This window comes from Eulemur rufifrons, chromosome 17 (assembly GCF_041146395.1).
Source record: "Eulemur rufifrons isolate Redbay chromosome 17, OSU_ERuf_1, whole genome shotgun sequence".
NCBI lineage: Eukaryota > Metazoa > Chordata > Mammalia > Primates > Lemuridae > Eulemur > Eulemur rufifrons.
Genome location: NC_090999.1, coordinates 66,757,511 through 66,784,155, shown reverse-complemented (window position 1 = coordinate 66,784,155; position 26,645 = coordinate 66,757,511). Strand labels below are relative to the sequence as shown.

The following is a 26,645-nucleotide window of genomic DNA, read 5'->3' as shown; positions in this document are numbered from 1 at the left end:
AATTTTAGTATAGCACATTGTGACATAATCAAGATCTCTCTTCTTCCTGCAAAGTCACTGCAAAATGTATGTAATTAACAAACGTATATGGTAGCAAACATACACTAACAACTCACAATCTGCCACACCACCACTAAGGCCACACTATATTTACTCAAGCACGTGTCATTATTCCCAGTCTCGAAACAACCACCATCTCCCCAGTGAAGCCTTTCCTGACTCAAAAATCAAATCATATTTCTCCATCTTCTATAGCAATTTATATTGTATCCTGTATCTATTATATGTTTATTTCCTCTTCTCTGCTAGTTGAGAGAAAAAATGAAAAGCCCAACTCTAATGCCTACTATACAGTAGGCACTTGAGTAGTTTTTTAATGAGTTTCACTTCTAAAAAAATGCAACAACGTTAAGTTATCAAGATTATCAGTACATATTAGTTATCTTTTACTCCTCCATTTTTATATCACACACACAGCTATTACTTGCTCTATAAATTTATGTCCTTATTCTTGTTCCCAACAGTCCCCCTCCTCTCCTGCATCACCAGCTTTCCCTCCGTACTGTAACATTCTCATTAACAAAACAAAAACTATGTAACATTCCTAATTTTAAAGAAATAAAAGAATCCCTACCTTTCCTTCACTCTGCACGTCCAGTTATCATGCTATTTTTTGCTTCCCCTTTGTAGTAAGACTCCTCAAAAGAGTTGTCTGCATTGGCCATCTCCATTTGCTCTCTTTCCATTTTCTTTTATACCATCTTCTAATCATTACTCCCCTGGAAGTATTCTTATAAAGGTCCCTGGTGAACTTCCTGGTGCCAAACCAGTGTGACTTCGCAGGCTCACCTATCTTATCATTACTGGTAGCATGACAGATATGACTGGTCATCCTCTCCTCCTCTCAAGTCTTTACGCCCTGGACCTCGGGACACCACTCCTGATTCTCCCCCTACTCACTGGCCAGCCCTCTCATTCTCTTTTTGCTGGATCCTCCTCATCTCCCAATGAGGGAAGTGTGCCCTAGCATTTGACCTTTGGACCTCTTTTGTTCTCTATCTAAACTTACTTTCTAGTTGATCTCCTCAACTTCAGGGGTTTTAAATGACTCCCTAATTTATATATCTAACCAGACTTCCCCTCTGAATTCCAGACTCAAATCTAACTGCCTGCTTAATACAGCCACTTGGATGTCTAATGCACATCTCATATTCACTCAGAAACTGAACTTTTCTTCTTGTCCCAAATCTATTCTTCCAGCAGCTTCTTGATTTCAGCAAATGCTAACTCCATTTTCCAAGTTGTTTAGACAAAAATCTTGAAGTTACCCTTGATACCTTTCTTATATTCCACATCCAATCCATCAGCAAATTCTACTGGATCTACCTTTACAATATTTTCCATATCTCATCACCTTCACTACTACCACCCTAATCCAGGACAGCATTACCTCACCACCCATTTATTACAACTTCCTAATTAGTCATCCAAACTCTATGTGCTGTTGAAGATCAGAGTGATCTTTTACAAAATAAGCCAAAATATCATACCATGGTACTGATCAAATAGCTTCTCATTTCACTTAGAATAAAATCAAGGTCCTTACAATGGCATAATAAACCCTACAATGATCTGGCCCCTTAGAATCTCTCTGACTTCAACTACTACTTGACCCTCTCTGTAGTTTACTACAGATGCATTGGCTCCTTGCTGGTGCTTGAACATGCGAAGCAATCTCATATCTCAAGCTGTGCTAGGGTCCCTGAGACCATCCCAGGTTTGATGATGCACTAGGAGGACTCACAAGACTCAGCATATGGTCAGACTCACTGCTATGATTTATTAAGATGAAAAGATACAAGTAAAATCAGCTAAGAAAAAAGGCTCACAGGGCAAAGTCCAGAGGAAACCAGGCACGAGCTTTTAGGAGTCTCAGGGTTTTTACTGGTGGTAAGTCATGGAGGGCCCCTCTGCCTAGCACATACCAAAATTCCAGACTCCCAGAAGGAAAGCAGATGTTCAGCATAAACTAAACTGTATAATTTAGGCACGGTGAGCCACTCTTTTCATGGAATGGTGGAAACTCTCTCCAAATCCAAGTTCCTAGATGCCAGCCAAAGGCCAACCTTGCAAGCAGGCCTTTCAAAGGATAGCCATCTCAGGTCTGCCACATGAACTCTTTTCTGCACACAAGCTCTCTCTATATTTCTTCTGCCTGGAACATTATTCTCCCAGAAAACCACAAGCCTGATTCTTCAGATGGTGTTCAAATGTCACCTTACAAGTAGTCTTCCCTGACCATGTTATATAAAACAGCATTTCTTTTGTCACTCTCATTTCCCTTACATGCATTATTTTCATATTGGCACTCACCACCTAACACAATACCTATTGATTCATTCATTTGTATAGTGCCGAAGCTTCACAGAAGAGACACAGTCCACCTTGTTCCCCAATGTATCCCCAGCACTTAGAACAATAGCTGACATACGGTTGGTACTTTCAAGATTTGCTAAATGAATGGATTCATATCTTACAAGACAATCTGCATCAGAATTAGGCTTGATGATTATGAAGACCAAACAGGTTATGTCTGTCGAATACATTTCCCTACTGGCACCTACTTCCACTAGCACACAATATTGATAAATTATCCAGTGTCCTATTTTTCTTAAATATATGAAATATTTGCCAGATTCCCAATTCTGAAATAAGTAGTTACCATACTGACAGGTGTTAAGTATGCTGTGGAACTCACGTGATCAGAAGACACTGAATTCTGGGTTTAGAGGGTGAGAGTTGGAGGCAGACAGAGCTCTGTCACAACAAATCCTGAAATAACTGCTCTGTTTAAATTCTGTATAACAACAGAACCACAAGTTTAAAACTTTTATTTACTGACAGGTGCAATATGGGCTTTAAAAATCACAGCAGTAGCTCTAATTGGAAAATACATATACATTTTTAGAGATGAGGTCTCGCTATGTTACCCAGGCTGAAGTGCAGTGGCTATTCACAAGTACGACCATAGCTCACAGCAGCCTGGGCTCAAGGGATCCTTCTGCCTCAGCCTCCCTCCCCCAAGTAGCTCAGACTATAGGAACACACCACTGCGCCTGGATCGGAATAATATTTAATACAGCTAACTGAGCTCCTGATTTCCTTGTTTGTTAACAGTATTTGCACTATAATTCTCCCTGACAGTCAGGCTTGAACCTGGAAAACATTTCCACCTCCTTCTTTACCTGCCTGACTCTGTCAGTAAATCCTTTAAGTACTCCCCCCACCCAGTGCTTTTTATATCCATTGTTTTCTTTCCAATCTTATCACTACTCCTCATTTCAAACTTTTGCCATTTCACGCATGGGCTTCAGCAGATTTTCCAACTTTAGGTCTCTCTCCACTTAAATCCACTTTATAAACTGAAACCAATTTTATTTTCCTAAGTAGTAACCTTAATCAAGTCATTCCTCTGTTCAAAAGTCTTCTAAAGCTTCCCATTTTCTTACAGAAAAAAACGGACTCCTTATGGTGTTCAGAACCTTCTACAGCAGGGCCCCACCCTACCTCTCTCATCTGTCCCCTGCTCCACATGTGGCTGCCACTACATGTACTCTCTAAACAAACAATCCTTGCCCCTTAGTATTCCTGACTTTTTCTTTGCAGACGTCTTTGTTCCTTCCATTCCTGCCCTACCCTCCTCTTCCCATTCCTCTTCACCTATATTTTTGTTATGTAACTCATTTTAATTCCCTTTTTCCTCCAAAACATTTCCCTTCATCACCCCAGGCAAAAGTTCTCTGTACCACTCATTTAGCACATGCTACCTCCCTTACTGCTTCATAAGTACCCATCAGCTTCCCGATGACACAGATTGTATCTCACACATTTTATATACTTTCCTCTCTTTAGCACAGGAATCCAATTTATTAACCAATAAATCTGATAGCCAGAATAAGGAGGAAAGTGAGCCATAATATTCATCCCTCCCCACAACACAAATGTGAACAACATAGATATTTCTCTTTTCTCTGACCTATGGTGATCCCAGTGGGGTTTCTAATTTTCTGCTTATTCTTCACCCTCAAACCCAGAGTCTGTGTTTCTGATCTTGCAATTTAATCTTCAATTCTTAAAATCTCTTTCTGCTTACTTGTTTTGGCAATACTAACTTTAGAACATACCTCCATTCTGAGTTACACGGCCAAGGCTTGCTTAGGACCTTCCCTGCACATATTCTACCTGTAGATCTGAACAGTAAACCAACTTTAAAAGATGTATTGCTATAAGATCAGGTTAACTGCCTGGAATACTAGTCATAAAACTCAAAAGAGAGATACAGAAAGAAAGAAAAAAAAAACTCATCACAAAAGCTAAGCCCAAGATTTGAGTAGGAAAATTTTTTTAAAGTTTAATCTTTACAATAATCTAAATCACACAGCTCACTCACACAGAGGAAATTAACTTGAAATCTACTCCAGCTACTTTTTTGTGTATAGTAATACCTTAAAATAGGAAAGAGAATCAAACATTTCTTCAATTTGTTCTGAAGACTGAACAGATGATGATATTGGATGAGATGAATTCAAGGAATCTTTCTTCATGGTTTTAAATCGAGCATCTAAGAAATCTTCATACTAGCACAGAATGAAACAGATTAGAATATTATGAACAGCATCAAAGGCAAAGGTAAATGTAGTAATTATTTACATGGATAAGACTAATTACTATTTCAGGTCATAATTAAAAAAATAACCAGCTTCACTAAACTTCAGAATATAAGCTTTTGAAATGTAGGAATACTGTGACTTTCAGATATATTCCTTGAATTTAAAAATACAATTATAGGCTGGCCACATAAAAATCAGCATTGCCTAAACAATAACACAAGGATGAATTAAGAATCTCTTACTATTGATCCACACACACAAAAAAAAAGAAAAAAAATTAAAAAAATAAAAATAAATAAAAAAAAAGAATCTCTTACTAAAGTAAACAAATGCCAACTCTGGATATCCAAGATGAATATTCTAAAAAGATTAGTATTTTTAAAATAAAACCTGAAATTAAAAAACAAAAACTCATCCGTAAGCTGATTTCTCATAGATAGTCCAGTGTTTCTAATAAAATAACATACATTTTCCTCAATTGAGGTCCATTTTAAATAAACTATAACTCTTCAACAGAGTTATATTTCTTTGAGCTTCTTTGAGAGCTCAGCAGATAAGCTCCCCTAGAATATATATATTGTAAGTTTTTAAACATTCTGGGCACCACCAAGTGGTGAAACTGTATATCTCATTGTTTAATTAAGCAGCATACACAGATTTAGAATACCTTGCTTAGTATTCTAGCTAAAAATTAATTCCTCCTACTTCTTGAAATTTCTGAACAAGCCCTACACAAAAATTTCAAACGGAAAGTTCTAAGAGTATTTCTGTTTTGAAGCAGTCTTGGATCAGATCACCAGGAAGTTTAATAGAAAGTCATAGAATTTTAGGGTTGAAAGGGATCTTTATAGTTTCTCACCTATTGCTTGAATTATTTTGTCAATATTTGTCATATCATGGCCTAATGTGTCCAAATATCCTTAAGCATAGGAAATATCTCCAGAGAGTCTAATAACATAGTGACAACACTATTATGCCTCTCTATAATGAAATAGTATTCCAAGTCTTTGGAAGGGGGCACAAAATATGGTTTGTACCTAAAGAGACACCATTGCTACCAAATATCTTAATTTTTTTTCTCTTTATACATAGGATAAAAATGTTTTGTCTTTTCAACTTTATCTAAATTTCTTCAAGCAGAAGGGCCACATCTGTTAAAAATAAAATATAGCAAAGTAATTTAAAATGTTTACCCGAATGACAAAAATGTAAGATAATCTTACATAATTTCATCTTTCAATGAAATATATTAATAAATAAAAGTATAATTTTCATTGTCTAATCTCAAAAGAGATGTCAGCAACAAAGGTCAATTTTATTATACCTTTCTAGAAACATTCGCATTACTTAAATGCAAAGAAAATACATGACAAATACAATTTGACTATTTTTCCTCCTAGCATTCACAGTAGGCCAAAGAAACACTATACTTACACTGGAGAGCTCTTTGAATATTTTTTCTAAAGAGAAGTACTCCATGAAGGTAGCAAAGCCTTCATTTAGCCATAGGTCATCCCACCACTGCATTGTTACCAGATTACCAAACCACTGTGGGGAAAAAATAAACTATTAACCAACATGATATTTACATCCTCAGGAATTTTCTAATAATTAGCTAAATTGTCAGCTTAATTGCCCATATCTAGAGTACATAACTAGTTAGGATCTTAAAAATACACTGTTCTTATAGTTATAACAAACTATGTTCAAATTAATTTAAAACTTAATAAAATTTGTATAAATTTACTTTAAAAGTAAAATTGAAAATTTAACATTTTACCTTAATCGAATGGGAAAACAAGCAAGAATGATGATTAACATATTTATTTATTAGCATATTTATCAATTTAATAAACATGCTATATAGCATGCTATATAGGGAAATAAAAACATTTTTTAGCCACTGCATAAAAGTGAGATTTCCTAGATAATGAAATTCTTCTACCTCCTAATATTAAGTTAGTAAGATTATTTTCCATTGTATCTACAACCGTCCATGACAACTAAAAAATAAGTTTCTATGTGAGAGATTTTCCTATAATCAGAGAGGCTGTATTTCATGATTCTCATCAGTTGCCCGAGATGAAGACAGTATTTGCATGATTCAAACTAGAATTCAAATAACATTCTTTTAAAAAGGTGGCATATGTTAACATATAAACAGATGAAATCAGAAAGATCTTTAAATGTTTTCTTCTATGAGGTAGTAAATAGAAGAAAAAAATAATCGGAGGCTCTCCTAAAAAAATGCATCTCAAAAATCCTTGAAATAAAAAATTGTCATAGGGGATGCAATTTAGTCGGTGCAGCCTAAGGCTTATCTCAAATCAGCATCAAAAGGATGAGGTTACTAGATACTAAAACAAAATGCTTTTGAGAATTATAATAGCATATTTTTCTAAAATATTGTCTTAAAACCTGTTTCAGAGGAAGGCGATTTTTAAGTCCTAAAGCAATAATAGAAATATTCCCCAAGTGGTGATGGGTGGCCCCAGAAGTAACAGACCTAGAGGAAAGTCCCCAAAAGATAACTTATCTATATGACCCATTCATAAAAGTAAATAAATATGTGTGTCATATGACAACTTGTCAAAGTCTTCACAAGGGCTATAGTCATTTACAAATTGTGTTCGAGGTAGAGAGTAAACTGACCAGAGTATGTCCTATTCTTCTTTATACCCTGCCACTGTCATGAAATCACCCAAACCATACTCAACACTGATAAGCACCTATCCAGGGTACAAAAGAGATAAGGTGTTGGGAAGAAGGGGGGTGTTATGAGCCCATATGATTTTCTTTCTTTCTTTTTTTTTTTCTTTTTTGAGGCAGGATCTCACTCTGTCACCCAAGCTAAAGTGCAGTGGCATCATCATTACAACCTCAAACTCCAGGGCCCAAGCAATCCTCCTGCCTTAGCTTCCTGAGTAGCTAAGACTACAGGTGCACACCATCACACCTGGCTAAGATTTTCTTTCTTTTTCTCCATGTCATATAGAGTACTCTTGCCCTTTTTTTTCAGGAAACCCCTCTCTCAAATTAATACAGCACCCAGGTCCTACAGGAGATGAAAAAATAAATCTAGTGCTGACAACTACAGTTCAAGAGTTGTCAGCAAAGAGTGCAACTTAGGGGAGAGGATCCTTCACCACAAAGTTATCCTGAGCAGCTGGCATCTGTCAGAGGTGAAGCAGCTGTGTATTACTGAGGGGAAAAAGGAGATCTAGAAGAGATAGTGGCTCTTCAAAGGCCAGTGCTACCACTTATTAGCTGTGTGACTCTGGACAAGTCATTTAAGCTGAGTCTGTTTCCACATCTATAAAATGGGATTATCAGCCATCTTGGAGCACTTGTGAAGTGAGATAACAATGTGAAAATACCTTAAACTGTAAAGTCCTATATAAACAATTTGAAAGTATTTTCATCTGAAAATCAAATTTGTGTTAAAAAATATTGTTTTATTATGAAAGAATACTAAAAAAAAAAAAAAAGCTGAATAATTATTAGCATCTAAATATATTCTAGAACTCTACCACTTCATGTATCAGACATAAGAGCCTTGGTTGCTAATACCTGATGGGCCAGCTCATGAGCGATGATTTTAGTAACCAGTTTTCTATCTGCCACTGAAGAAGTATTATTGTCATACAGAAGTGTCTCTTCTCGGAAGGTGAGCAAACCCCAATTTTCCATTGCTCCTGCTTCAAAGTCAGGAATAGCCACCAAATCTGGACATAACAAGAAAGAAATGATCAACTTTCCCTCACCGAAGGCACCCTAGTGTTAAATCAAAATATTTTACCCAGTGCTTTATCACTGTGAAGGTAGTGAGTTCTTTTTATACCGCTAACAAATGGAATCTTCCTTACTCTATTTCTGCGTGCTCCTCATCTGTCTGACAGTTGAGGAAACCCTGATCAAACCTCTAGAGTCACTGTTGCACTGTCCCTTAGTGAAGAAAGAGATATCTAATTGCTTCACAATGAATCAACTTCCTAGAGCAAGGAGGACAGAGTACATGGTCAGTACTCTTCTATCTAGGAATAGCTCCATGTTGAACAGTACTGAAATCCTCCTGCTTTCCTGAGCTTCCACTACTCAGTTTTGCTTACTTGAATCAGGAATTTCTTGTAAGTTAGAATTAGTCAAACTCCAGATTAAGCCCTAAGCAAATTCCCACTTATATAGCACCTTTGTAATAGCCCCATAAACTCTTAAGCTCCAAGTTCAGATATAGTTTAGATTTCATGATATAACCTAAAACAAACCATTGCAACCTAAAACAATTGCAAACAATTTTTAAAGCATTAATAATGTTTCTTGGTTTTCTTTTAAAATAACTTGAGCAAAATCTCTTTCTAAAAAAACATTAACGAAATAAATCTAAGTTATAAGCATAACAAAAAATCAGAGAGACTGTTTGATTCTTACCCAATTTCTTAAGTGGATATTGAATTTCAAAGTAGTTTTGATAAAACTCAAGAAGCTTCACAGTTGTTTCTAAAGCATGATGAACTTGACTAATCTTTTCTGGTACAGCATATATAGAAACCTGAAGGGAAACATTATGCATGAGGTAAGGACAGGAACAATTAAAATGCCGTGATATTCAGGTGAGCACTGTCAAGACTAGCATATCTGATAATTACACATAGTTGTACGAGATCTTTCAGGATAAACTCTTGCTTATAGTTCTTTTAGCTCCCAAAGCATTTATTAAGTCCCTTCTATGCATAAAAACATGCTCAAGAAACTTATTCCTTTTATTTTTCTTGAGCTAACCACACCCAAAATAAACTTGATATTTTGGGTCATCTTACAGCAATTCATAAGCATTTGCCCATTTAATTTTAGGATACTATTCTCTTTCTCTCCCATTACCTGCTGTTGCCCTTCTTTACTAATGAGCTATGAATACTGAGAGTTATTTGAAGGACAAAATTAAATTTCATCTCCTTAGCACCTATCACAGTGCCTGGCATCTAGCAGGCACTCAATACAGAGGAGTCACATATTAGCATGGAGTTTAAAGTTGGCACATAAGGCAGAAATTACACATTTGTTGAAATTACCCTGGAAAAACCTACTGGAGATCAACTATTCTCTTTCAGCAAGTACAACACAGCCAGTTTTCTTTCAGTGCTTGGGACAGCTTACTTTTTTTTTCAGTTGTTAGCTTGTTTTATGGATCATGTGGTGTAAAAAAATTATACAGTGAAACACTCACACTATGAGCAGCACACAGTAACTAAAATCAACTAACAAAAAAAGAGATTCATGTCTTCCATTGCCCATTCACTCAAGGGCACATAGTAAGAGGAAAAGGAAATGAAACCACTCCCATTACTTAAACTGCTATTCACTCTCTCTCTCTTTTTTTTTTTTTTTGCTAAATGCATAAGTTAAACACATATGATGTGACTAACAATAAACATCTCATTCAGTAAGTACCAAAAGGCAAAATTTAAACAACTGTGTTCAAAGCAATGGGTTTTAAAAAGCAATATTTATTGTTTTCCAATTGATTGAAAAAAGCCCTCTCTACTAACCTGAGAAAGTCGGATGTGAACAGGATATGGCAGAAAATAAAAACCTCAAAATGAAGATCTCAGCAGGTAAGAAATGGAAACTTGTTGAGCAATTCATCATTTGGAAAAAACACACTGGCAAACTTTAACTCCAAATTAATTTTAATTTCTCATTAAAAGATTAAAAAATTGTCAACAATTTCTAAGAAGTCAAATAGATTTCAATCATAATTGCCTTTATGTGAGGCTTCAACCTATAGAACGTATACATTAATTAAAGAAAAATGGAGGTAACATGGCATAAAATTTAAATGTAAAGAAAAAATTTTTAAGTAAATGAACAAAAAATTAAATTTATAGACTCTATAGTTATAGTGCTGTAGTTCAAATCTCTGCTATTTGTATGACCTTGAGGAGGTTAGTTAACCTCAGTTTCCTTATCTGGAAAATGGTGATAAAAGTAGCTCCTACACTCACAGGGTTGCTGTGAGGATTAAATGAGCTAATACATGTATTATTGCATGACATAATGTAAGTGTTCAATAAATGCTAGTTATTATCGTTATTACAAATAGACTCTCATCAGAGCTGGGGCAAAATATGTGTGACCAAAACGTTTGTGGCAACAGTTACTGTAAGAATTAAGTATCTAGAATTGGAGTTAACCAATTAAGTTACTTTAGTTGCTCTCTAAAATAACTATGGGAAAAAAATAAAGTAACTATGGCAGAAAGTTATTCTCCCATATCAAGTGGTCAAGGGTACTTCACCAGGCCAGTCCTCTACCATCTGCAGCCCTTGGTACAGGGCTGTGACCACAGCTTATTGAATTCAGTCACCATCTGCCAAGGGAACTACAACTGATCCTGATGTGTGCATTTCCTGCATCTTTCCCCCTTCTACCAAAGTCAGTTTTAGCCTTAAATAAAAAAGCCTGACAGTCTTTTTAAAATCCCTATCATTATAAATGTACCAAGATCACCTGGAATTTAAGGCAAGTCTTTATCATCTCTGCCTATTCTTTCCAGACACATATATTTTATGGTATAGTCAACTCAATCATCCAGAAGATGCTATCCCAACAGAAACACCACCTATACCCCAGATTCCTCCTCAAACATTCTGCCACACATACCATCTGGCCACTCCCATCACTGTATGTGCCAGCAGCACCTTTCCTTAGAGAACAAGTCAGGGGAGAAAAAAGTAGTTCACATGAAAATGAAATCTGACCAAAGCATCCCCTTATTCCCATCTCTAGAATACAAAGATTAGGGAAAAAGGTAGTTTAGTATTTTCTCTTCCTTTCTACTTCTTTTTCTTTTCCTTAAAAAAAAACATGTGTTATGATTTTTACTAGCAACAAATCATCTGGTCATTCTAATTATCATCAAGCTTGTTCTAAGAGCAAACAGAAGCAGTAAGAAATAAACAGAGCAATGTAGCTCAGCAAAGAAAGTCTTGAACAGCATTCTGGGCTTGGTAAGAGTACTCTACACATTGTTAAATAAAAGTCAATGGGCACTCAGGGCTTAAGATTTACAAACTGAAATTTTTCTTGCCACATCTCTTGCAAAGACCTTATAGAAGATTTCTAAAATCACAACTATAAAGACCCCTGGTCAATTCTTGGGAAAAAGAGTTCTTAAAACTGAGGAATAACAGATTTGTTAGGTTTAACTTATCTCTTCTTTAAATTTAATAAAAAACAAAAACTAGTTAACAAAAGCAAAAAAAAAGCAGAACCAAACCTCAACCCCCTAAAAAGCACAATAATATGGTCTGCAAGATTTATAAAAGCAGAAAATATTGGAAGCCTCAATACTAAATTTCCTGAAAAACACCAGCCTTCCTAAACAGATAACAAGACACACACAAAAAGGTAAAAAAAAAACAAAAAAAAACAAAACAAAACAAAAAAAAAACAATAAACATAAAAAACAAAAAACAAACAAAAAAACCCACAGTATTTTGATACTGTTTCTTTCCAGAATAACTGATCACATGAGACTTTAGGAGAATGATATAAATTGTGTACAATGTCCCAGGCTGGTAGAAAGATACTTGAGGTAGAAATATTTTTAGTGGAAATTTGAAACAAAGTCATGTTTTTGAGGAAAATAAAATTGTAACTTCACACAGATAATACTGTTGAAGGTTCTGTTTGAACACTAAATGTCAGATGTGTGTGGTCCACATCTGACTAGCCAGGATTAGATCCTAATTCTACAAATTAGACTTGACTATAGTAAACACAAAGGCAGCAGTGGCAAAAAACAAAACAAAATAAAATCTCAAGACAAACAGATAAAGCAGTGTATTTCACAACTGGCCTAGAATTTTCTAGGTAATTCTGGCATTCCTGAAGGCAAGGAGAGGTTTAAAGAATGAAGAATGAACAGAAATGATGAAATAAATATTCCTTTTTTTTTTTTTTTTGTTAGATATTTGACAACAAAGTAGTCTTTATTACTGAACAGGATACATATAAGAATCTACACTCAGCTTTGACATTTTTAGTTGCTTGGTAAGATTGATTTTAGTAAGTAAGGCCCTATTGCCTTATTTCTGAACTTGTTAAATCAACCTATGGTCAAATAGTACAAAACAGAAGCCATCCTAGAGGTTACAACACTTCGACATAACAAAAATCCTTTGTTAGACTCCAAGTTTTGAATTTCTGGTCACCATGCCTCCAGAAATTATTTATGTTACCTGGTTTATGAGGCAATATATAGTTGTGGACAGAACAATTCTGACTATCACCTACTGGTTATATAATCTTAGGTAAATTACTTAACCCAAGACACTGTTTCCTAATAAGTAACATGGGGCTAATGCCTCCTTCTCATTTGGTTTATAAAATGAAAAAATGGTTATAAATGAGTGCCTTGGACCACTGCCAGCATGGCATATAACTCCATGCATGTTACAGCCTTCTCCATTTCCTAAGAAAAAGGGAGGAAATTAATAAAACTATTCGTTTGTATAGTATTAATTTTTTTAAAACATTTACTACTGGGTAACATTAAAAATAATAAATATTTATATTTACTGATATGCAAGGGATTTCACAAGGTATTTTTCATATGGAAATATGGAAAAAAGGGAGTGTGCACTCTCTACATATGTATGTGCATATATGCATGTGTATATATGCACAGACACACATACATGCCAGGTACTAAATATTTTATAAGAATTTATAAAATTTAATCCTTAATAGAGCTAATGTAGGCAATATAGTATAGGAGCTGTGGAAGGTGAGATTTAGAGAAGATTAGAGAGTAGTCTACCAGAGCTAGGAAACTGTGTAGGAGGAATTTCAACATAGGTAGATTCTAGAATACATGTTTAACCGTGTTGTTTCCTAATACAAATAAATAAAAAGCAAAAAAAAAAAAATATTCACCTGAAACTCTCTTCTCTCGATCTTTCTACACACATACAGGCATGCACACACACACATGCATATGTGAGAATGAAATATATATGTGAGCAATGAACTTGGCTAGATGAAAATTCAACTTTCAACTTGGCTAGATGAAAGAATTCACACTGAACCCATCAGAAATATAGCTGAATTTATAAGGAAAGTCTTGAGTATGAGAATGATGAGTTTGCATGTAATCCTAGAGGTACATAGAAGCCAACACAGCAGAAGAAAGAAACAAAGAGAAGAGGATGGAGAGAGGGAGGAAGAGAGAAACAGTGAAGAAGAAGGGAGGAAGGAAAGGAAAAAAAGAAAAAGGCAAGCCTGCATACATTTTGGGATACGATAAAAAGTGCTGGGGGTTTTATACCAATGACTGTGATAAGAACCACAACAAAGATGTAACTAAAGTCCTATGAAAGATCAGAGAGGGAATGATTAATTCTAGCTGAGCGGGGGTGGGGGGGGTGGGGGGGGTGGGAAGCTTCATTGAGAGGGTGGTATTCAGCTGAGTTTTGAATAAGAAGCAAACCTGACTCTTCTAGATTGGGCTTTTTCGGCTTTATCAAGGCTGCAAACTCTAAATCAAGGGCTAAAACTGTGGTGCAACAACTGAAGTGGAATTAATTGAATTATTTCAGATTTAAGCCAGAATTCATAACCTTTTGAAAGGATTCTAAAAAATTTTTGGTTTAGATTTGACATAAAGTCTTTCAGTCCAAAGGTGAGTGAACCATATTTAGCCTTACTAAATGTCATAGTCTACACTTACAGTAAACACTTAGTGTGCTTCTTCAGCAGTGTGCCATCCGTTAGTGTAGAGCACAAAGCCATAGAGTGTTACTGCTGATAATCAGCCAGAGAACCCTAATCTCTGCCCCTGCTTCTGAGAGGTATGGGGAGTAGACATGATCATCTTTTCTTTTTTCTTTTTTTTTTTGAGACAGAGTCTTGCTCTGTTGCTCAGGCTAGAGTGCTGTGGCGTCAGCCTAGCTCACAGCAACCTCAAACTCCGGGGCTCAAGCAATCCTCCTGCCTCAGCCTCCCGAGCAGCTGGGACTACAGGCATGCACTACCATGTTTTTCTATATATTTTTAGTTGTCCAGATAATTTCTTTCTATTTTTAGTAGAGACAGGGTCTCACGCTTGCTCAGGCTGGTCTTGAACTCCTGACCTCGAGCAATCCTTCCACCTCAGCCTCCCAGAGTGCTAGGATTATAGGCGTGAGGCACCGCGCCCAGCCCCATGATCATCTTTTCTAATGAAAGAAATATACTGTTCTGAAGTAGAAAAATGATGAGGTTCAAGTATATTGCGATTACAATAAAGCTCTTTAGTCTAGAAAGGAACGCATCCCAAAAGTAGCAGGATGCGTTCAAAAGGTAATTTTCTCTAGTGGAGATCAAAAATATAGAAACAAAATTAATGAAATCGATCATATCACTATTGTGAAAAATAATCACTTTTAGCTTAAAAAGAGTCTTTTCTCCTATATTGTCAGTACATGAAAATGTTAGCTTTATTAGGTCTCTACTATGAAATTAAAGTATAAAATCCAATCAAATAATCATTTACAGACAGGTACTAATGTCACAGAAAAACAGAACAGCCTAATTAGAACACATGATCAATTTTGGCAAAACATAAACCCAACCCTTAAGTTAAATAATCTTACTATTACTCTAAAATAAAGAAACTTAATCAGCACTTGATTTTTTTTTTTTTAAAAGAAGGATTCATCTAATTTTTACAACCTAGAGCTATCCAACATGGCGGACACTAGCCACATGAACATTACCGAACAGTTGAAACTTGAGACTGAGGAAGTGAATTTTACATTACCTTTAATTTTAATTTAAATCGAAATAGTCACATAAGGCTAGTGGCCACCATATTGTATAGCACAGTTGTAAAAGCTTTAGTATACATACATTGTCTTACTAGAATTCTCTTATAAAAGTCAATTAAAAGAAACTTGAAAATTGACTTTTGGGTATTAAATTAATAACAGTAAACAACAGCTAAGGAAAAGAGTAGCATTTCTGGTATAAAATGTCAGAGTGTGATCTAACAGCTTGTTTTCTTCATTCAGCAACTACCAGGAATCGTTACAGTGAGAGTTCCTCTTAACGGCTTGCGAAACAAGCTTTTAGGCCATTACCACATCAACATACCAGAGTTCCATTTACGTCCTGACTCAGGTTCTTCATCTCCCCCACAATGAAAGCAACTAGGTAAGTGCTCATCTTCACACTCTCAGAAAACTCATCCTGAATGAGTCCATCTTCCATAAGGACTGATGACTTCTACAAGCAAAGGGCAAAAGATGACAGTTCTGTAACTATAGGAATCCATGACAATGACAAATAGACTGAAAATTAAAATAAGAAATAAGTAGTGAAGGTACTAGTATATTTTAATCTCTTAGCATGAGTTTCTGGGGACAACATGGCCCTCAGTCTCAGCCTGTTCTACCATCCTTCATCATGAGGACACACTGAGTATGCTGAAAATCCTTAACGAGTTTTTAGTCTGAAAGATGACTTTAAATAAATGTAAGTTAGATATGGTAACAGTGGTTCTGTCTCTCCCCTTTAAAACACAGCTAAAACCAAAATCCTTCCTTATGACCTGGAGTGTTCCACTCTTGCTACAAAGACATCCACAAAAGGAGGAGCTACAGCTGGGATATCCCTCCAAAGTGATCTGAAATGGCTTCACAGACTGCCATGCTGAGGACCCAAAGGTGGCTTAGTGGGATCAAAGGTGGTAAGTCACCAGAGAAGTCTGCAGCAAACACAAGATGAGGGAATGCGGCAACCCTGCAGGATTTTCCAACCATGAGCTAAGACACGTTTTGGGATACTAGATAAACAGGCATCCACCTCTCTTAGAGAAAGGTAAAGGTGAAGAGTATGGTTGGGAGTGAAGCTTTGGAATGTTTAAGAACAGATCATGTTCTCTGCTGCCTACAGGGGTGGGCTCCACAGCCTGCTGGGTACGGCTGCTCCTCTCCCCGAGCCACATGGACTTCAGGAGGCTCTCATCCAGCTGCATACAGCCACTCAGACGTCTGAGACAAAAGAAGGGCCCCCTAGGTTCTGTTTAGCATAAAAAACGATTCTGATTGTTTTCACCTTCACTGCCTCCCACGCAGAGCTAACACCCAGGAAAGAGGCTCCTGTTCTAGTTGTCAGTCTCTACATTACTTGCAACAATATTGATTGTTCATTTACAACAAAACACCAAGAACAATCATGAGTCAACACTATCAAATAACACTGTTTAAAATAGCAAATTTACCCTTGCTCAGAAAGTATTACTCTAATCTTGGACTAGTTCACAGTATTAATATTTGCACAACTTTAGTACACAGCACATGGTTCACATTTCCTACTCACACAATCCAAGTCCAACAGGTCTTTCTTTCTCCTCCTGTGCTTCTCAGGTGACTTCTCAATTGCTTCCAGCACATATTTTAATTTTTATTTAAGTATTTTAAGAAAAATATTAATATATATGATTTTAATCATTTCCAACAGTAGCTTGGCAAAGAGGAAATCAAGTGTTCTTAAAGAGACTCACTCAAAGATTTTACATTCAAGGAACAGAACAGTACCTTAGGCATATTTGATAAAGCAGTATATTGCTCATCCCTTACGATTCTGATGATAAATGTGGCTTTAAATGCTGGTTCATCAAAACAAGGAAAAGCAGATCTTGCTGCCAGAGGTTCAAACTGAGTTGCTGCGAAGTACCTAAAACAAATGCAAATTCAATCCAAAAGTTATTGAGCACCTACTATACAGGGCACCCTGCAAAGTTCTAGGGATACTAAGATAAATATGATACAATCCCGGCCATTAAAGGATCTGCAATCAACTGGGAAAGGCAGAGATTTACACAATGGACTGAAACTTATGCCAGGCTGCAACTCATGTCCTAACAATGAAAACAACACAGTGGGAACAAAGGGAAACAAATTCTGACTAGAGAGTGAAGACACTGTAAGGAAACTGGTACAAAATCTGAAAAGGGTCTTAAAAGATAAGTATTTGATAAAGTAGAGAAGGGAAGAGAGTATACTCTGGAAAGAGTAGGTAGCACAGGGAAAGAGAGCAGTGTATGTCCAGGGACTGGAGGTGGTTGAGATGAACCCAGAAGGTAGCCTGCAGCTGGCCACTGAAGTCTTCAAAAGGTTTCTGATGGAAGATCAGTAAAAAGGGTGGTCATCAGTCACCATTAGTCATCTGTACAGACTCTGGCTTCAAAACATGCCTCAAATTCACAACTTGTGCTTTCATGAAGACTGAAAAACTAGGTGTCCTGTAGTGTTCTCGTTTCCTTTACTCTTTTAAGAGATAGATCAAAAATTTTCCTCCCCCTCCTAAAGCACAGCAGAAACAGTTGAGAAACACATAGAAAAGTCCTCAATCACAGGTGGAGGGAGAAAGCAAAAAAAGAAATGGAGAAAATGCAGATTTTCAATTAAGTAGAGAAATAAAGCATATCTGCATTTGGGAGAACACCCAAACATGGCCATAGAGTAACGAGGGCAAGCATGGCCCTGGTATGTATACTTCAGGTGCTCGTCAATATGGCATATAAATAACTACCACTTTTGACATGGTAGCTTCTCTTGCTTAGGGCTTAGTTTCCACTGTTAGAAGATAAACAGAAAAGAAAGAGTAATAGATTTAGAGTAAGAAGACCCAAACTCTACAATTTACCAGCCATATGATTTTCGGCAAATCAGTGACCTATATTTTGATTTCCTTATTTGTTAAATTAGGATTGAGATAGGATCCCCTGATAAACACCAAGGGTTTTTGTTAGAATCAAACAAGATTATTCATAATAAAAACTACTTGTATACCACAAAGCCCTTTATGGATGTTTATTGCAAATGTGAGATAGCTATAACTCTTCCTTCACACTTAAAATTATTGTACTTTTTTTTTTGAGAAGGATGTGCCCAAATAACATTTCTATTGGGTAAACTGCAAGAAAGGTAGCAATCAGCATACATGAAACAACTGAAAAATATTATGTTTCTAACATTCCATGTCTTCACCCTACCCCCAACATTCTTACCCAAGTAACAGAAAATTTTTTAAGAAGGCACCATGGACTCAGGGGATAAAGTTTGATGATATCCCCACTATACATAAAAGAGAGCCTACTTAGACCATCACTTTTGGATAAAAATTAGATCAAAAACATTCCAAGACAAATAAAACCCTACTGTTAAAGAGAGCCAATAATAGCTATCTCACATAAAAGTCCCTTGAGAAGGCTGCTGCTTGATGATTCTTATAATCTGTCTTATCTATGCTGAATAACTTGAAGCTTATTCTTTCATGGGTGAGTACTGGCACTTCCTCAAGTAGTGCTCAAGACAATTACAAATTAGTTAGGGGGTCAGGAAAGAGAATTCTGAGCACTGGGGATAACAATGTGCAAAGGGAAAGAGGTGTGCACCGGGGAGGCAGGACACCATGGTGTTAAAACGTGGCCTCTGTAGTTAAAACAACCTTGGATTTGAGTTCTCCTCTGCTATCTGCTAGCCACGAGATGCTAGATGAGTTTATTTACATGCTTCTGCTTCCTTAGCTGTAAAATGAATTAATATTAATATCTACCTTAGTGGGGCTGACAGGATATATTTGGAACAGTTTTTAGCACTTCAGTTCCCAGTAAATATTGTCTATTATTATCATCTGATTTTAGGAACATGCATACAAAGTTTAATATGGCAGGTGAGGGCTGGGAGAAAAAACAATGGTCAGATCATGAAAGGTCTGTTAGAAATGAGGAACAGCTGAAACACAGTGGCCATCCTAAATTTGTTTACTAGTTCTTTTAGTATCAGTTTGTTATCAACAACTTCTAGAATTAACTCCAAGGTTACTGTCTCCACCTTACATCACACAGGTAAAGCTCCCTTACCCCAAGCAGTGTCAATGCAAGATGTCTGACATTTACATATACTCTGATCTTCCAGCAACAAGGACTATATCCCTTAATTACTTCATCTATCATTTTAAATATTTATTTTAATTATATCTCAGAGGGGGAAAAAAGTATAAAAACTTCCCTAATATAACCAAGCAAAATTAAAAGTGAAAGACAAAAAAATTGCTTTGAATTACAGTTTTCAGACATCCTGAAAGGTATAAATAATCTTATAAACTTTTACCTTGCACCAACATATACAATTATGTGCGGCATTCATTTTACTGAAACAGGTAGGTTAATGAACTTATATTTTGTTTATGATAGCAGAGTTTCACAGACTAACTTATTTCAACAGATTTTAAAATATTGTTTTTTTAATACTCTATTTCTTGGTTTTAAGGAAACATATTCCATTTTTCTGGCATTTTTCCACAACTCAATCCAGCCTGTGGCAAGAGTCAACAAGTGGCCATACCAAAAATCAACTACACTGCTACACAACACTTATGCCTCCCATTATACAGTAATAGTTCCAAGGATTCCCGGGGCAATAATCTAGTTGAAGAGATGGCTAGGGGACTTGTCTTAAAGGTCTGTTTGCATACTAAGAACACTGTTTTTACATATATCCTGTATGTCCTAGGGATGATGGAGATTGGAGGAGGACGACTAAAGTGAAGAACCCCCAAGTGGCCATTGTGATTATAAATTTGTGCTCAATGCCAGATTTCATTTGAGAATTGAAATGATGATCCAGCATGCCATTTATTTTAAAAGTATTACATAGAGGAAAAAATAAAAATCATTTATCTGAAAAAAAAACTACAGATCTTGCTTTGCTTCCCATTTAAGAAGGATCAAAAAGTTCCCTTAAGATAGATTTAAAATATTCATTTCTAACTGTTTCTCTTAATACATCAACACATATTAGCCAAATAGCCAGTATCAGTAATTCAAATACTGGTTTACAGGGTAACATGAGACAATGCTCCAACTGCATAAAGCAGATATAATGAGGACCTTGTGCACATAAGAGAATTGACATTATTTCTACTTAAGAAAAACCTGTACACAGTGTGTACTACATCTCCCCAGAAATTCAAACTATATGCTATGAATACGAAGATTAAAGTACAAAATATATGGTCCAAGTAGGGAGCTGAATAATTTTATGTTTTGTCTCACCTTTCTTTTTTTGAACCAAATTAAGTCTCTACTAGCCTTTTTTTAAAAATTTCCATCAGCAACCTAAAATAGTCACACTAGAATTTTTTAAAAAAAATAAACCAATAAAGGTTAATACACTAAAAATGATATGTATAAGCATACACTTCTTCAACTTCTTCATGCCCTCTTTCTCCATCTTACTAAGCACCACCTAAAAGTTCTTCACATTAAGAAAATAGGTCTTAAATTATAACCAACCCATACTCCCCTGTACTCTGCTTCCCATAGAAACTGTATGAGGTGACAGAAAACTGGATTCATCTTGTAAAATATGAAAAGCTCAAGATAACTTAAGTTTTTTTTTGTATAATCTTTACCTCCTTCCACTAGCACACCCAACCCCCATCCCACCATGATGTACACTCAAGGCTTTGACTAAGAGAAATAGTATATCCCTCCAAACCAACATCCTACTATTTTGTACATGACTTTCTAAATTAAAAAAAAATTACAGTTAGTGTCTTTTGTGTGGGCACAGGGATCCATATTGCAGAAGTCATCATAGAGCACAGAACCAGAATTATTTAAGAGAGCTACATACTTTTTCTCATTATTTTCATCCGTGTAGGAGGTGCCATAAAACCCATAGTAAGAACTAGATATATTTGCAGAATACTCTATCTTCAAAGTATAATTGTGCCCCATTAGAAGGGCTTCAGGGGCAACAATAGCAATTTGTTCATGAAATGGATATTCCAGGATCTCTACTTGTTTTTCTTGGCTTGAAAATGCTGACATAAAGGTCACTCTTGAAATATTATGACCTGTGCTATGAAGAATGATATTCCACGTGGCCTGAAGAGCCTGAACTGCAATTGTCACAGAACCCTTGAATGTCATCGAGGTTAGGTTCGGGTGTAGGTTAAGTTCATAGCGTAGTGGCATAATGGCAGTGGGAAGCCTGATTTGTGCCCATGGAAACAACTTCCCATTTGTTGCAAATGGCTGAATTAATTTCATTGACTGGTTTTTTTTATGGCAGCCTTCTTTGGTAAAGGTACATCTGGGCAGTAAGTAAATCACCATGATTACAGAAACAGCAACCACAACGACGAAAGCACAGACCACCAAGGTCCTTGCAGACGGTACTGAACATGCCCCATCTGGGCTCTGCCTGTAGCCAGTGGCACTGTTCCGAAGGCCTGAGCTTCTATTCATGAAGGACATGCCCAGCAGCTTTGCAGATGACTCGTAATCCTCTTCATCTTCGTCCATCTCATGTTCACCAAGACCCCGCACCAGCAGTCGGGAACCCCGGGGCTCGTATTCCACCTCATCAGGCTCTAGAGGGTGTAAACAAGGCTCTTTGGCTAAATCCACTACATCTGGTTCTTCCTCAAACATGCTGTTTTCAATCATATTCCTGGGAAGCTGAAGCCGATCTAAAAAACCAAAACATAAGGACAAGGAACAGAGTTAGAAACAAAGCTCCTAATAACATGTCTTCTAGCAAGACCACATATAATCTAAGAACTTTCTTTAAACCGCTAAGACTTATTTCCATCTCAGAGCAACTGAATTAAGTAAGATGCTTATGATATGCTTGAGTCATCCATTAAAAACTCAAACATAAATAAAAGTATACCAGTCATGAAACAAGAAAGCTAAATAAACAGTCTAGTATCAAACAAAGACAGCTGAGATTATGTACTAATTTCCTTACACACTCTTGCCCAACAACCTGGGACCCTGCCCAGGGCTTTAGAGGGCCCTGCTGTGGCCAGCCTCTGGCTGTGTCTGTCCCCATGGGGTGAGGAGTCAGTAGCACCAAAGGGATGTGCCCACCTACAGTCCTTGTCCCCTCTGGGCTTTGGGCACTGGAATCCCAGAATTCCTCCCCGAAAGGCCGCAAACCTGTGTCAAGGGCGTTTGTGGGTCTCTTCCCTGAGTCCCACTTTCCCTAGCTGGTACTACAAACTGGTATGCCCATTTCTAGGCTTGAGTGTTAGCTAAGCAACAGGATAGGTTATTGTTTCCTCTGGGAGAGGGACGTTTCTTTTCCACAGCAAACTGGAAGTAGCAAATCATGCAAGAAATTTTCATAAGCAAGAAATAACAAAAATTAATAAGACCAAAAGAACATAAAAATTAGATAAACCTATAATTCAACCTGTTTTTCACCCTTCCATAGCATTCAGAAGTACAACATAGTCCCACCTGTAAAAATTACGCTATACACCATGAGTGTTAGTGGTTCTTGGGGTGAGGTAGTCGCGGGAGCTTTTATAAACTACAGAGAACCACACCTTCCAATTTGCCAAGAATCACTGAGAATAAAAAGATTCAGGCTGGGCACGGTGGCTCACGCCTGTAATCCTAGCACTCTGGGAGGCCGAGGTGGGCGGATTGTTTGAGCTCAGGAGTTCGAGACCAGCCTGAGCAACAGCGAGACCCCATCTCTCCTAAAAAAAATAGAAAGAAATTAGCTGGACAGCTAAAATATACATATAGAAAAAATTAGCCGGGCATGGTGGCACATGCCTGTAGTCCCAGCTACTCAGGAGGCTGAGGCAGAAGGATGGCTTGAGCCGAGGAGTTTGAGGTTGCTGTGAGCTAGGCTGACGCCACGGCACTCTAGCCCGGGTAACAGAGAGAGGACGCTGTCTCAAAAAAAAAAAAAAGATTCAAAAAGTGGAAGGGTAAAAAATTCCACATATATCAATAGTTCCTAGGATTAGACCATTCAATGGTCTTTATTTAAAATTCATAGAATTTTAGTTTTTAAGAAATCTCAAGTTACCAAATTGAAACCATTAACCTTTCCTTTCAAGGTACTTTATATCGTTTCTAACCATCACAACAAGTCTATAAAGTGGTAAGTGTTCTATTTCAGACATGAGAAAACAGAAGAATTAAAATGGGTTAATTATCTTCATAAAGTCATACAACTATTTAGTCATAAAACTGATATTGGAGCCCAGGTCTAAAAATCTGATTCCAAAATTCAGGCTCTTTTCATTATTATAATGCATCTCCCTACTCAAACTAATTCAATAAAGGATGAGAACTTGTACCTACATTATTTATTTTGTACCTGGCAATGAAGTTGCTAAGAGTATTGTTTCGCCATCAGCAAAGCTTACGTAAGACTACTTAGTATCGAGCTTAACAGAAATGCCATGTATTTGCACTATTCAACAAACTAAGCAGTGGCAGCTCATGATCCAAACAACAAAATATTCATAAAATCAGGATAAAATTTACAGTTTTGCTACTCAAAATGTGGCGTGTGGCCTGGGGCCCAGCAGCATTTGCATCACATTGTAGCTTGTAGGAAAAGCAGACTCCCATGTGTCCTCCCTAAATATGAATTTTAACAAATCCTCAGACGATTAATGTGCACTGAAGTTTGAGAAGCACTGGTCTAAGCACCCTCCGTGGTCAGACCCCCGCGGGCACTAATGGTGCCATTCCTGGGTGTGCTCTGGCCATCCCGAGCTGCTTACCATTCTCAGAACAAGCCAAGCTGCTATTTCATGCTGTTCTCCACATGCCTTTTCCCCCGCTCTGTTCCCTCTCCCCAGAATGTCACTATTTCTCCTTCCCATCCCTGTCCACCTGGTGAACACCTGCTATTCCACAACTCAGCTTAACCTGTTACAGTATGATTTAAGAAAGGTTATCTTATTTTGTTTGTTTTTCATTTTTCTTTATTACCTTTTAAAAATAATTTCATGTCACTCATCCATTTCTGCTTGGAGATCAGACAAATCACTATAAGGTTGTCTCTTCCTGCCTCCTCTCTATCCTGAACTTTGTACAAGTTATGCTACTTATGAAAGTTTTCTTTGAATAAAACTTTTAATCATTTTCTAGGTGTGGGTTTAGCAAGCAGCCATCTATCCACCCCTGTGAGAGGTCTGGAATGGAGGAAGGGCTATAACATCCTGATTTGGGGAATTTAATCTCCTAAACTTCTGTTAGTGCTCCAACTTCTTGTGACAAGTTTGTTTTGTTTTTTGATAGTTAATTGTTTTGGGGTCATGTACTTCATTAACAAAGACTGCTGTATTTGAATTTTTGTTTAAATTACTTTTAAGCTTTTAATGGTTAGAAATTTTCTGCAGTTTTTTAGTCCCTGGCACAGTGCTGTAGATTAGTTGCTTAACTTTTTTCATTTGAAAATATCTAAAAGGGCTTTTTCTTTTCCTTACTGCATATGGGAAGACTATGCTTTCTCAGGCATTTGCCCATGATTTGTTCTATGTGATTTGTTCTATGTCAGACCCAAATGCAGACAGCAAAGGGTTCTGGACAGTATGGTTTTAATAAATTCCTAAACTAATTCTGGGTAGAATCTCAGCTTACTATTAAGAGCATTCCCACCCCTGAATTCTGTCCCCTTAGAACTTTTCTGTTGTTTTTTTGATTCTTCAGCCATGCCCTAAACAGGCTGGGGATATTCTACAGTTTGACCACTTAGCATGTCCTGTCTGTACTTCATTAATTTCAAATCTTCTGACAAGGGCTTAGTCACATGCCTGCCAAAATGCAGATAACTTACTTTTATTATTAATGACCAGTCAGAAGAATGTCTATATAAAATATTAAATTTTCAAAAATGGAACACATCAACCATCTACTGTATTTTACTGCACATGAGAAGCACACTTTTGTGTGTGCAATCATATCAAGTTCAATGTATCAAATCAGGGGAAATCACTTTTATTAGAGCAGCCCAAAAACACTATACTTCAACCCTATTTAAGAAAATTTTAGTTTGATTCTTAAGTCAGTGCACTTTAATTTCAGCATTAAACTGTAATGGAACACATGACTATCTCTTGCTCTAATGGGATTTACTCCTACTGAAAGAAGGGATCCTAAAGAAACGGGGAATTTCCTAAAACCTCTTAAATCCACATATACAAGCTAACTATAAGCCAAAAGCAAAAACTTGCTAGTTGAAATATTTCAGTTTTAAATAACATAGGCACATGTGGTTATCTAAGAAAACCGAAGACATTTCTTTTCATCGCTCGCTGTGAACTGGTGCTTCTCCATGTCGTTTGTGGACCAGTGCCAGTCTGCAAGCTGTTTGTTACCCATCTGTGACAGGATATACATGGAGAATTAGTGTCCGAAAACTTCTGTAACAATTTGATAGAGTAATTTTATGTCTGTTGAATTTAATGTTTAAAACAGAGCTTATATTTTGTATGTCTTTTTTCATTTCAATTTTCTAATGATTTTTTGTATGCTACAAAATTTCTGCAACAGATTAAAAATTAAAAAACAAAAACAAGAAACCCTGGTTCTTCAGCTAATTTGAGAAGCAATGGGTTAAACTGTCACTGTAATGGCAATCCTGGTTGAGACAAAGTTCTTAGCTGTGACAGCAGCAGTGGAAATGAAAAGGAGGGAAAGATTGCAAGTCAGGTTAAAGAGGGAGAATGTACAGGAACTGATGCTCCCTTGGGCTGGAAGGGCTGGTAGGATAGGGAGACAGAGAAAAGTCTATGTCAGTTCCTCATACGTTCTGGCTTGGATAACTGCAAGAAGGAATATCATTCAGAGATAGAGAATATAGGTTTTCATATTCTCTTTTTCCTTTTTTTTGGAGGTGAGGAAAGAACAGGATTATGAGATGGCATTCAGTATGGGATATGAGATATGTGATTCACCTGTCAGATAACCAGGTGGAGATGTTTGATTAATAGAGTTAAAGACCTGATTTTAGATGGAGGTTAAAATCCTGGCTCTTCCACTGACTGCTTGATCTCAAACAGGTTCTGTCAGCCTCAATTTCCTCACCTATAAATGTGGAAAACAGTATTATTTGGTAAGATTGTTATAAGAATTATGTTATGTGGGCCTAGAGCTCAAAAGAA

The 26,645-nt window shown here is 36.8% G+C and overlaps 1 protein-coding gene across 1 annotated transcript in view; it reads right to left on the bottom strand.

Annotated features, from left to right (window-relative positions):
- LNPEP (leucyl and cystinyl aminopeptidase) overlaps positions 1-26,645 on the bottom strand; it is an 85,520-nt gene that overhangs the window by 24,017 nt on the left and 34,858 nt on the right. The window contains exons 2-8 of the mRNA XM_069492308.1: positions 21,356-22,196; positions 17,249-17,387; positions 15,804-15,935; positions 9,099-9,219; positions 8,241-8,395; positions 6,105-6,218; positions 4,506-4,637 (exon numbers count right to left, since the gene is read on the bottom strand). Of these exons, the coding sequence (XP_069348409.1) occupies positions 4,506-4,637; positions 6,105-6,218; positions 8,241-8,395; positions 9,099-9,219; positions 15,804-15,935; positions 17,249-17,387; positions 21,356-22,196 (1,634 nt within the window). The remainder of the gene's footprint in view (positions 1-4,505; positions 4,638-6,104; positions 6,219-8,240; positions 8,396-9,098; positions 9,220-15,803; positions 15,936-17,248; positions 17,388-21,355; positions 22,197-26,645) is intronic.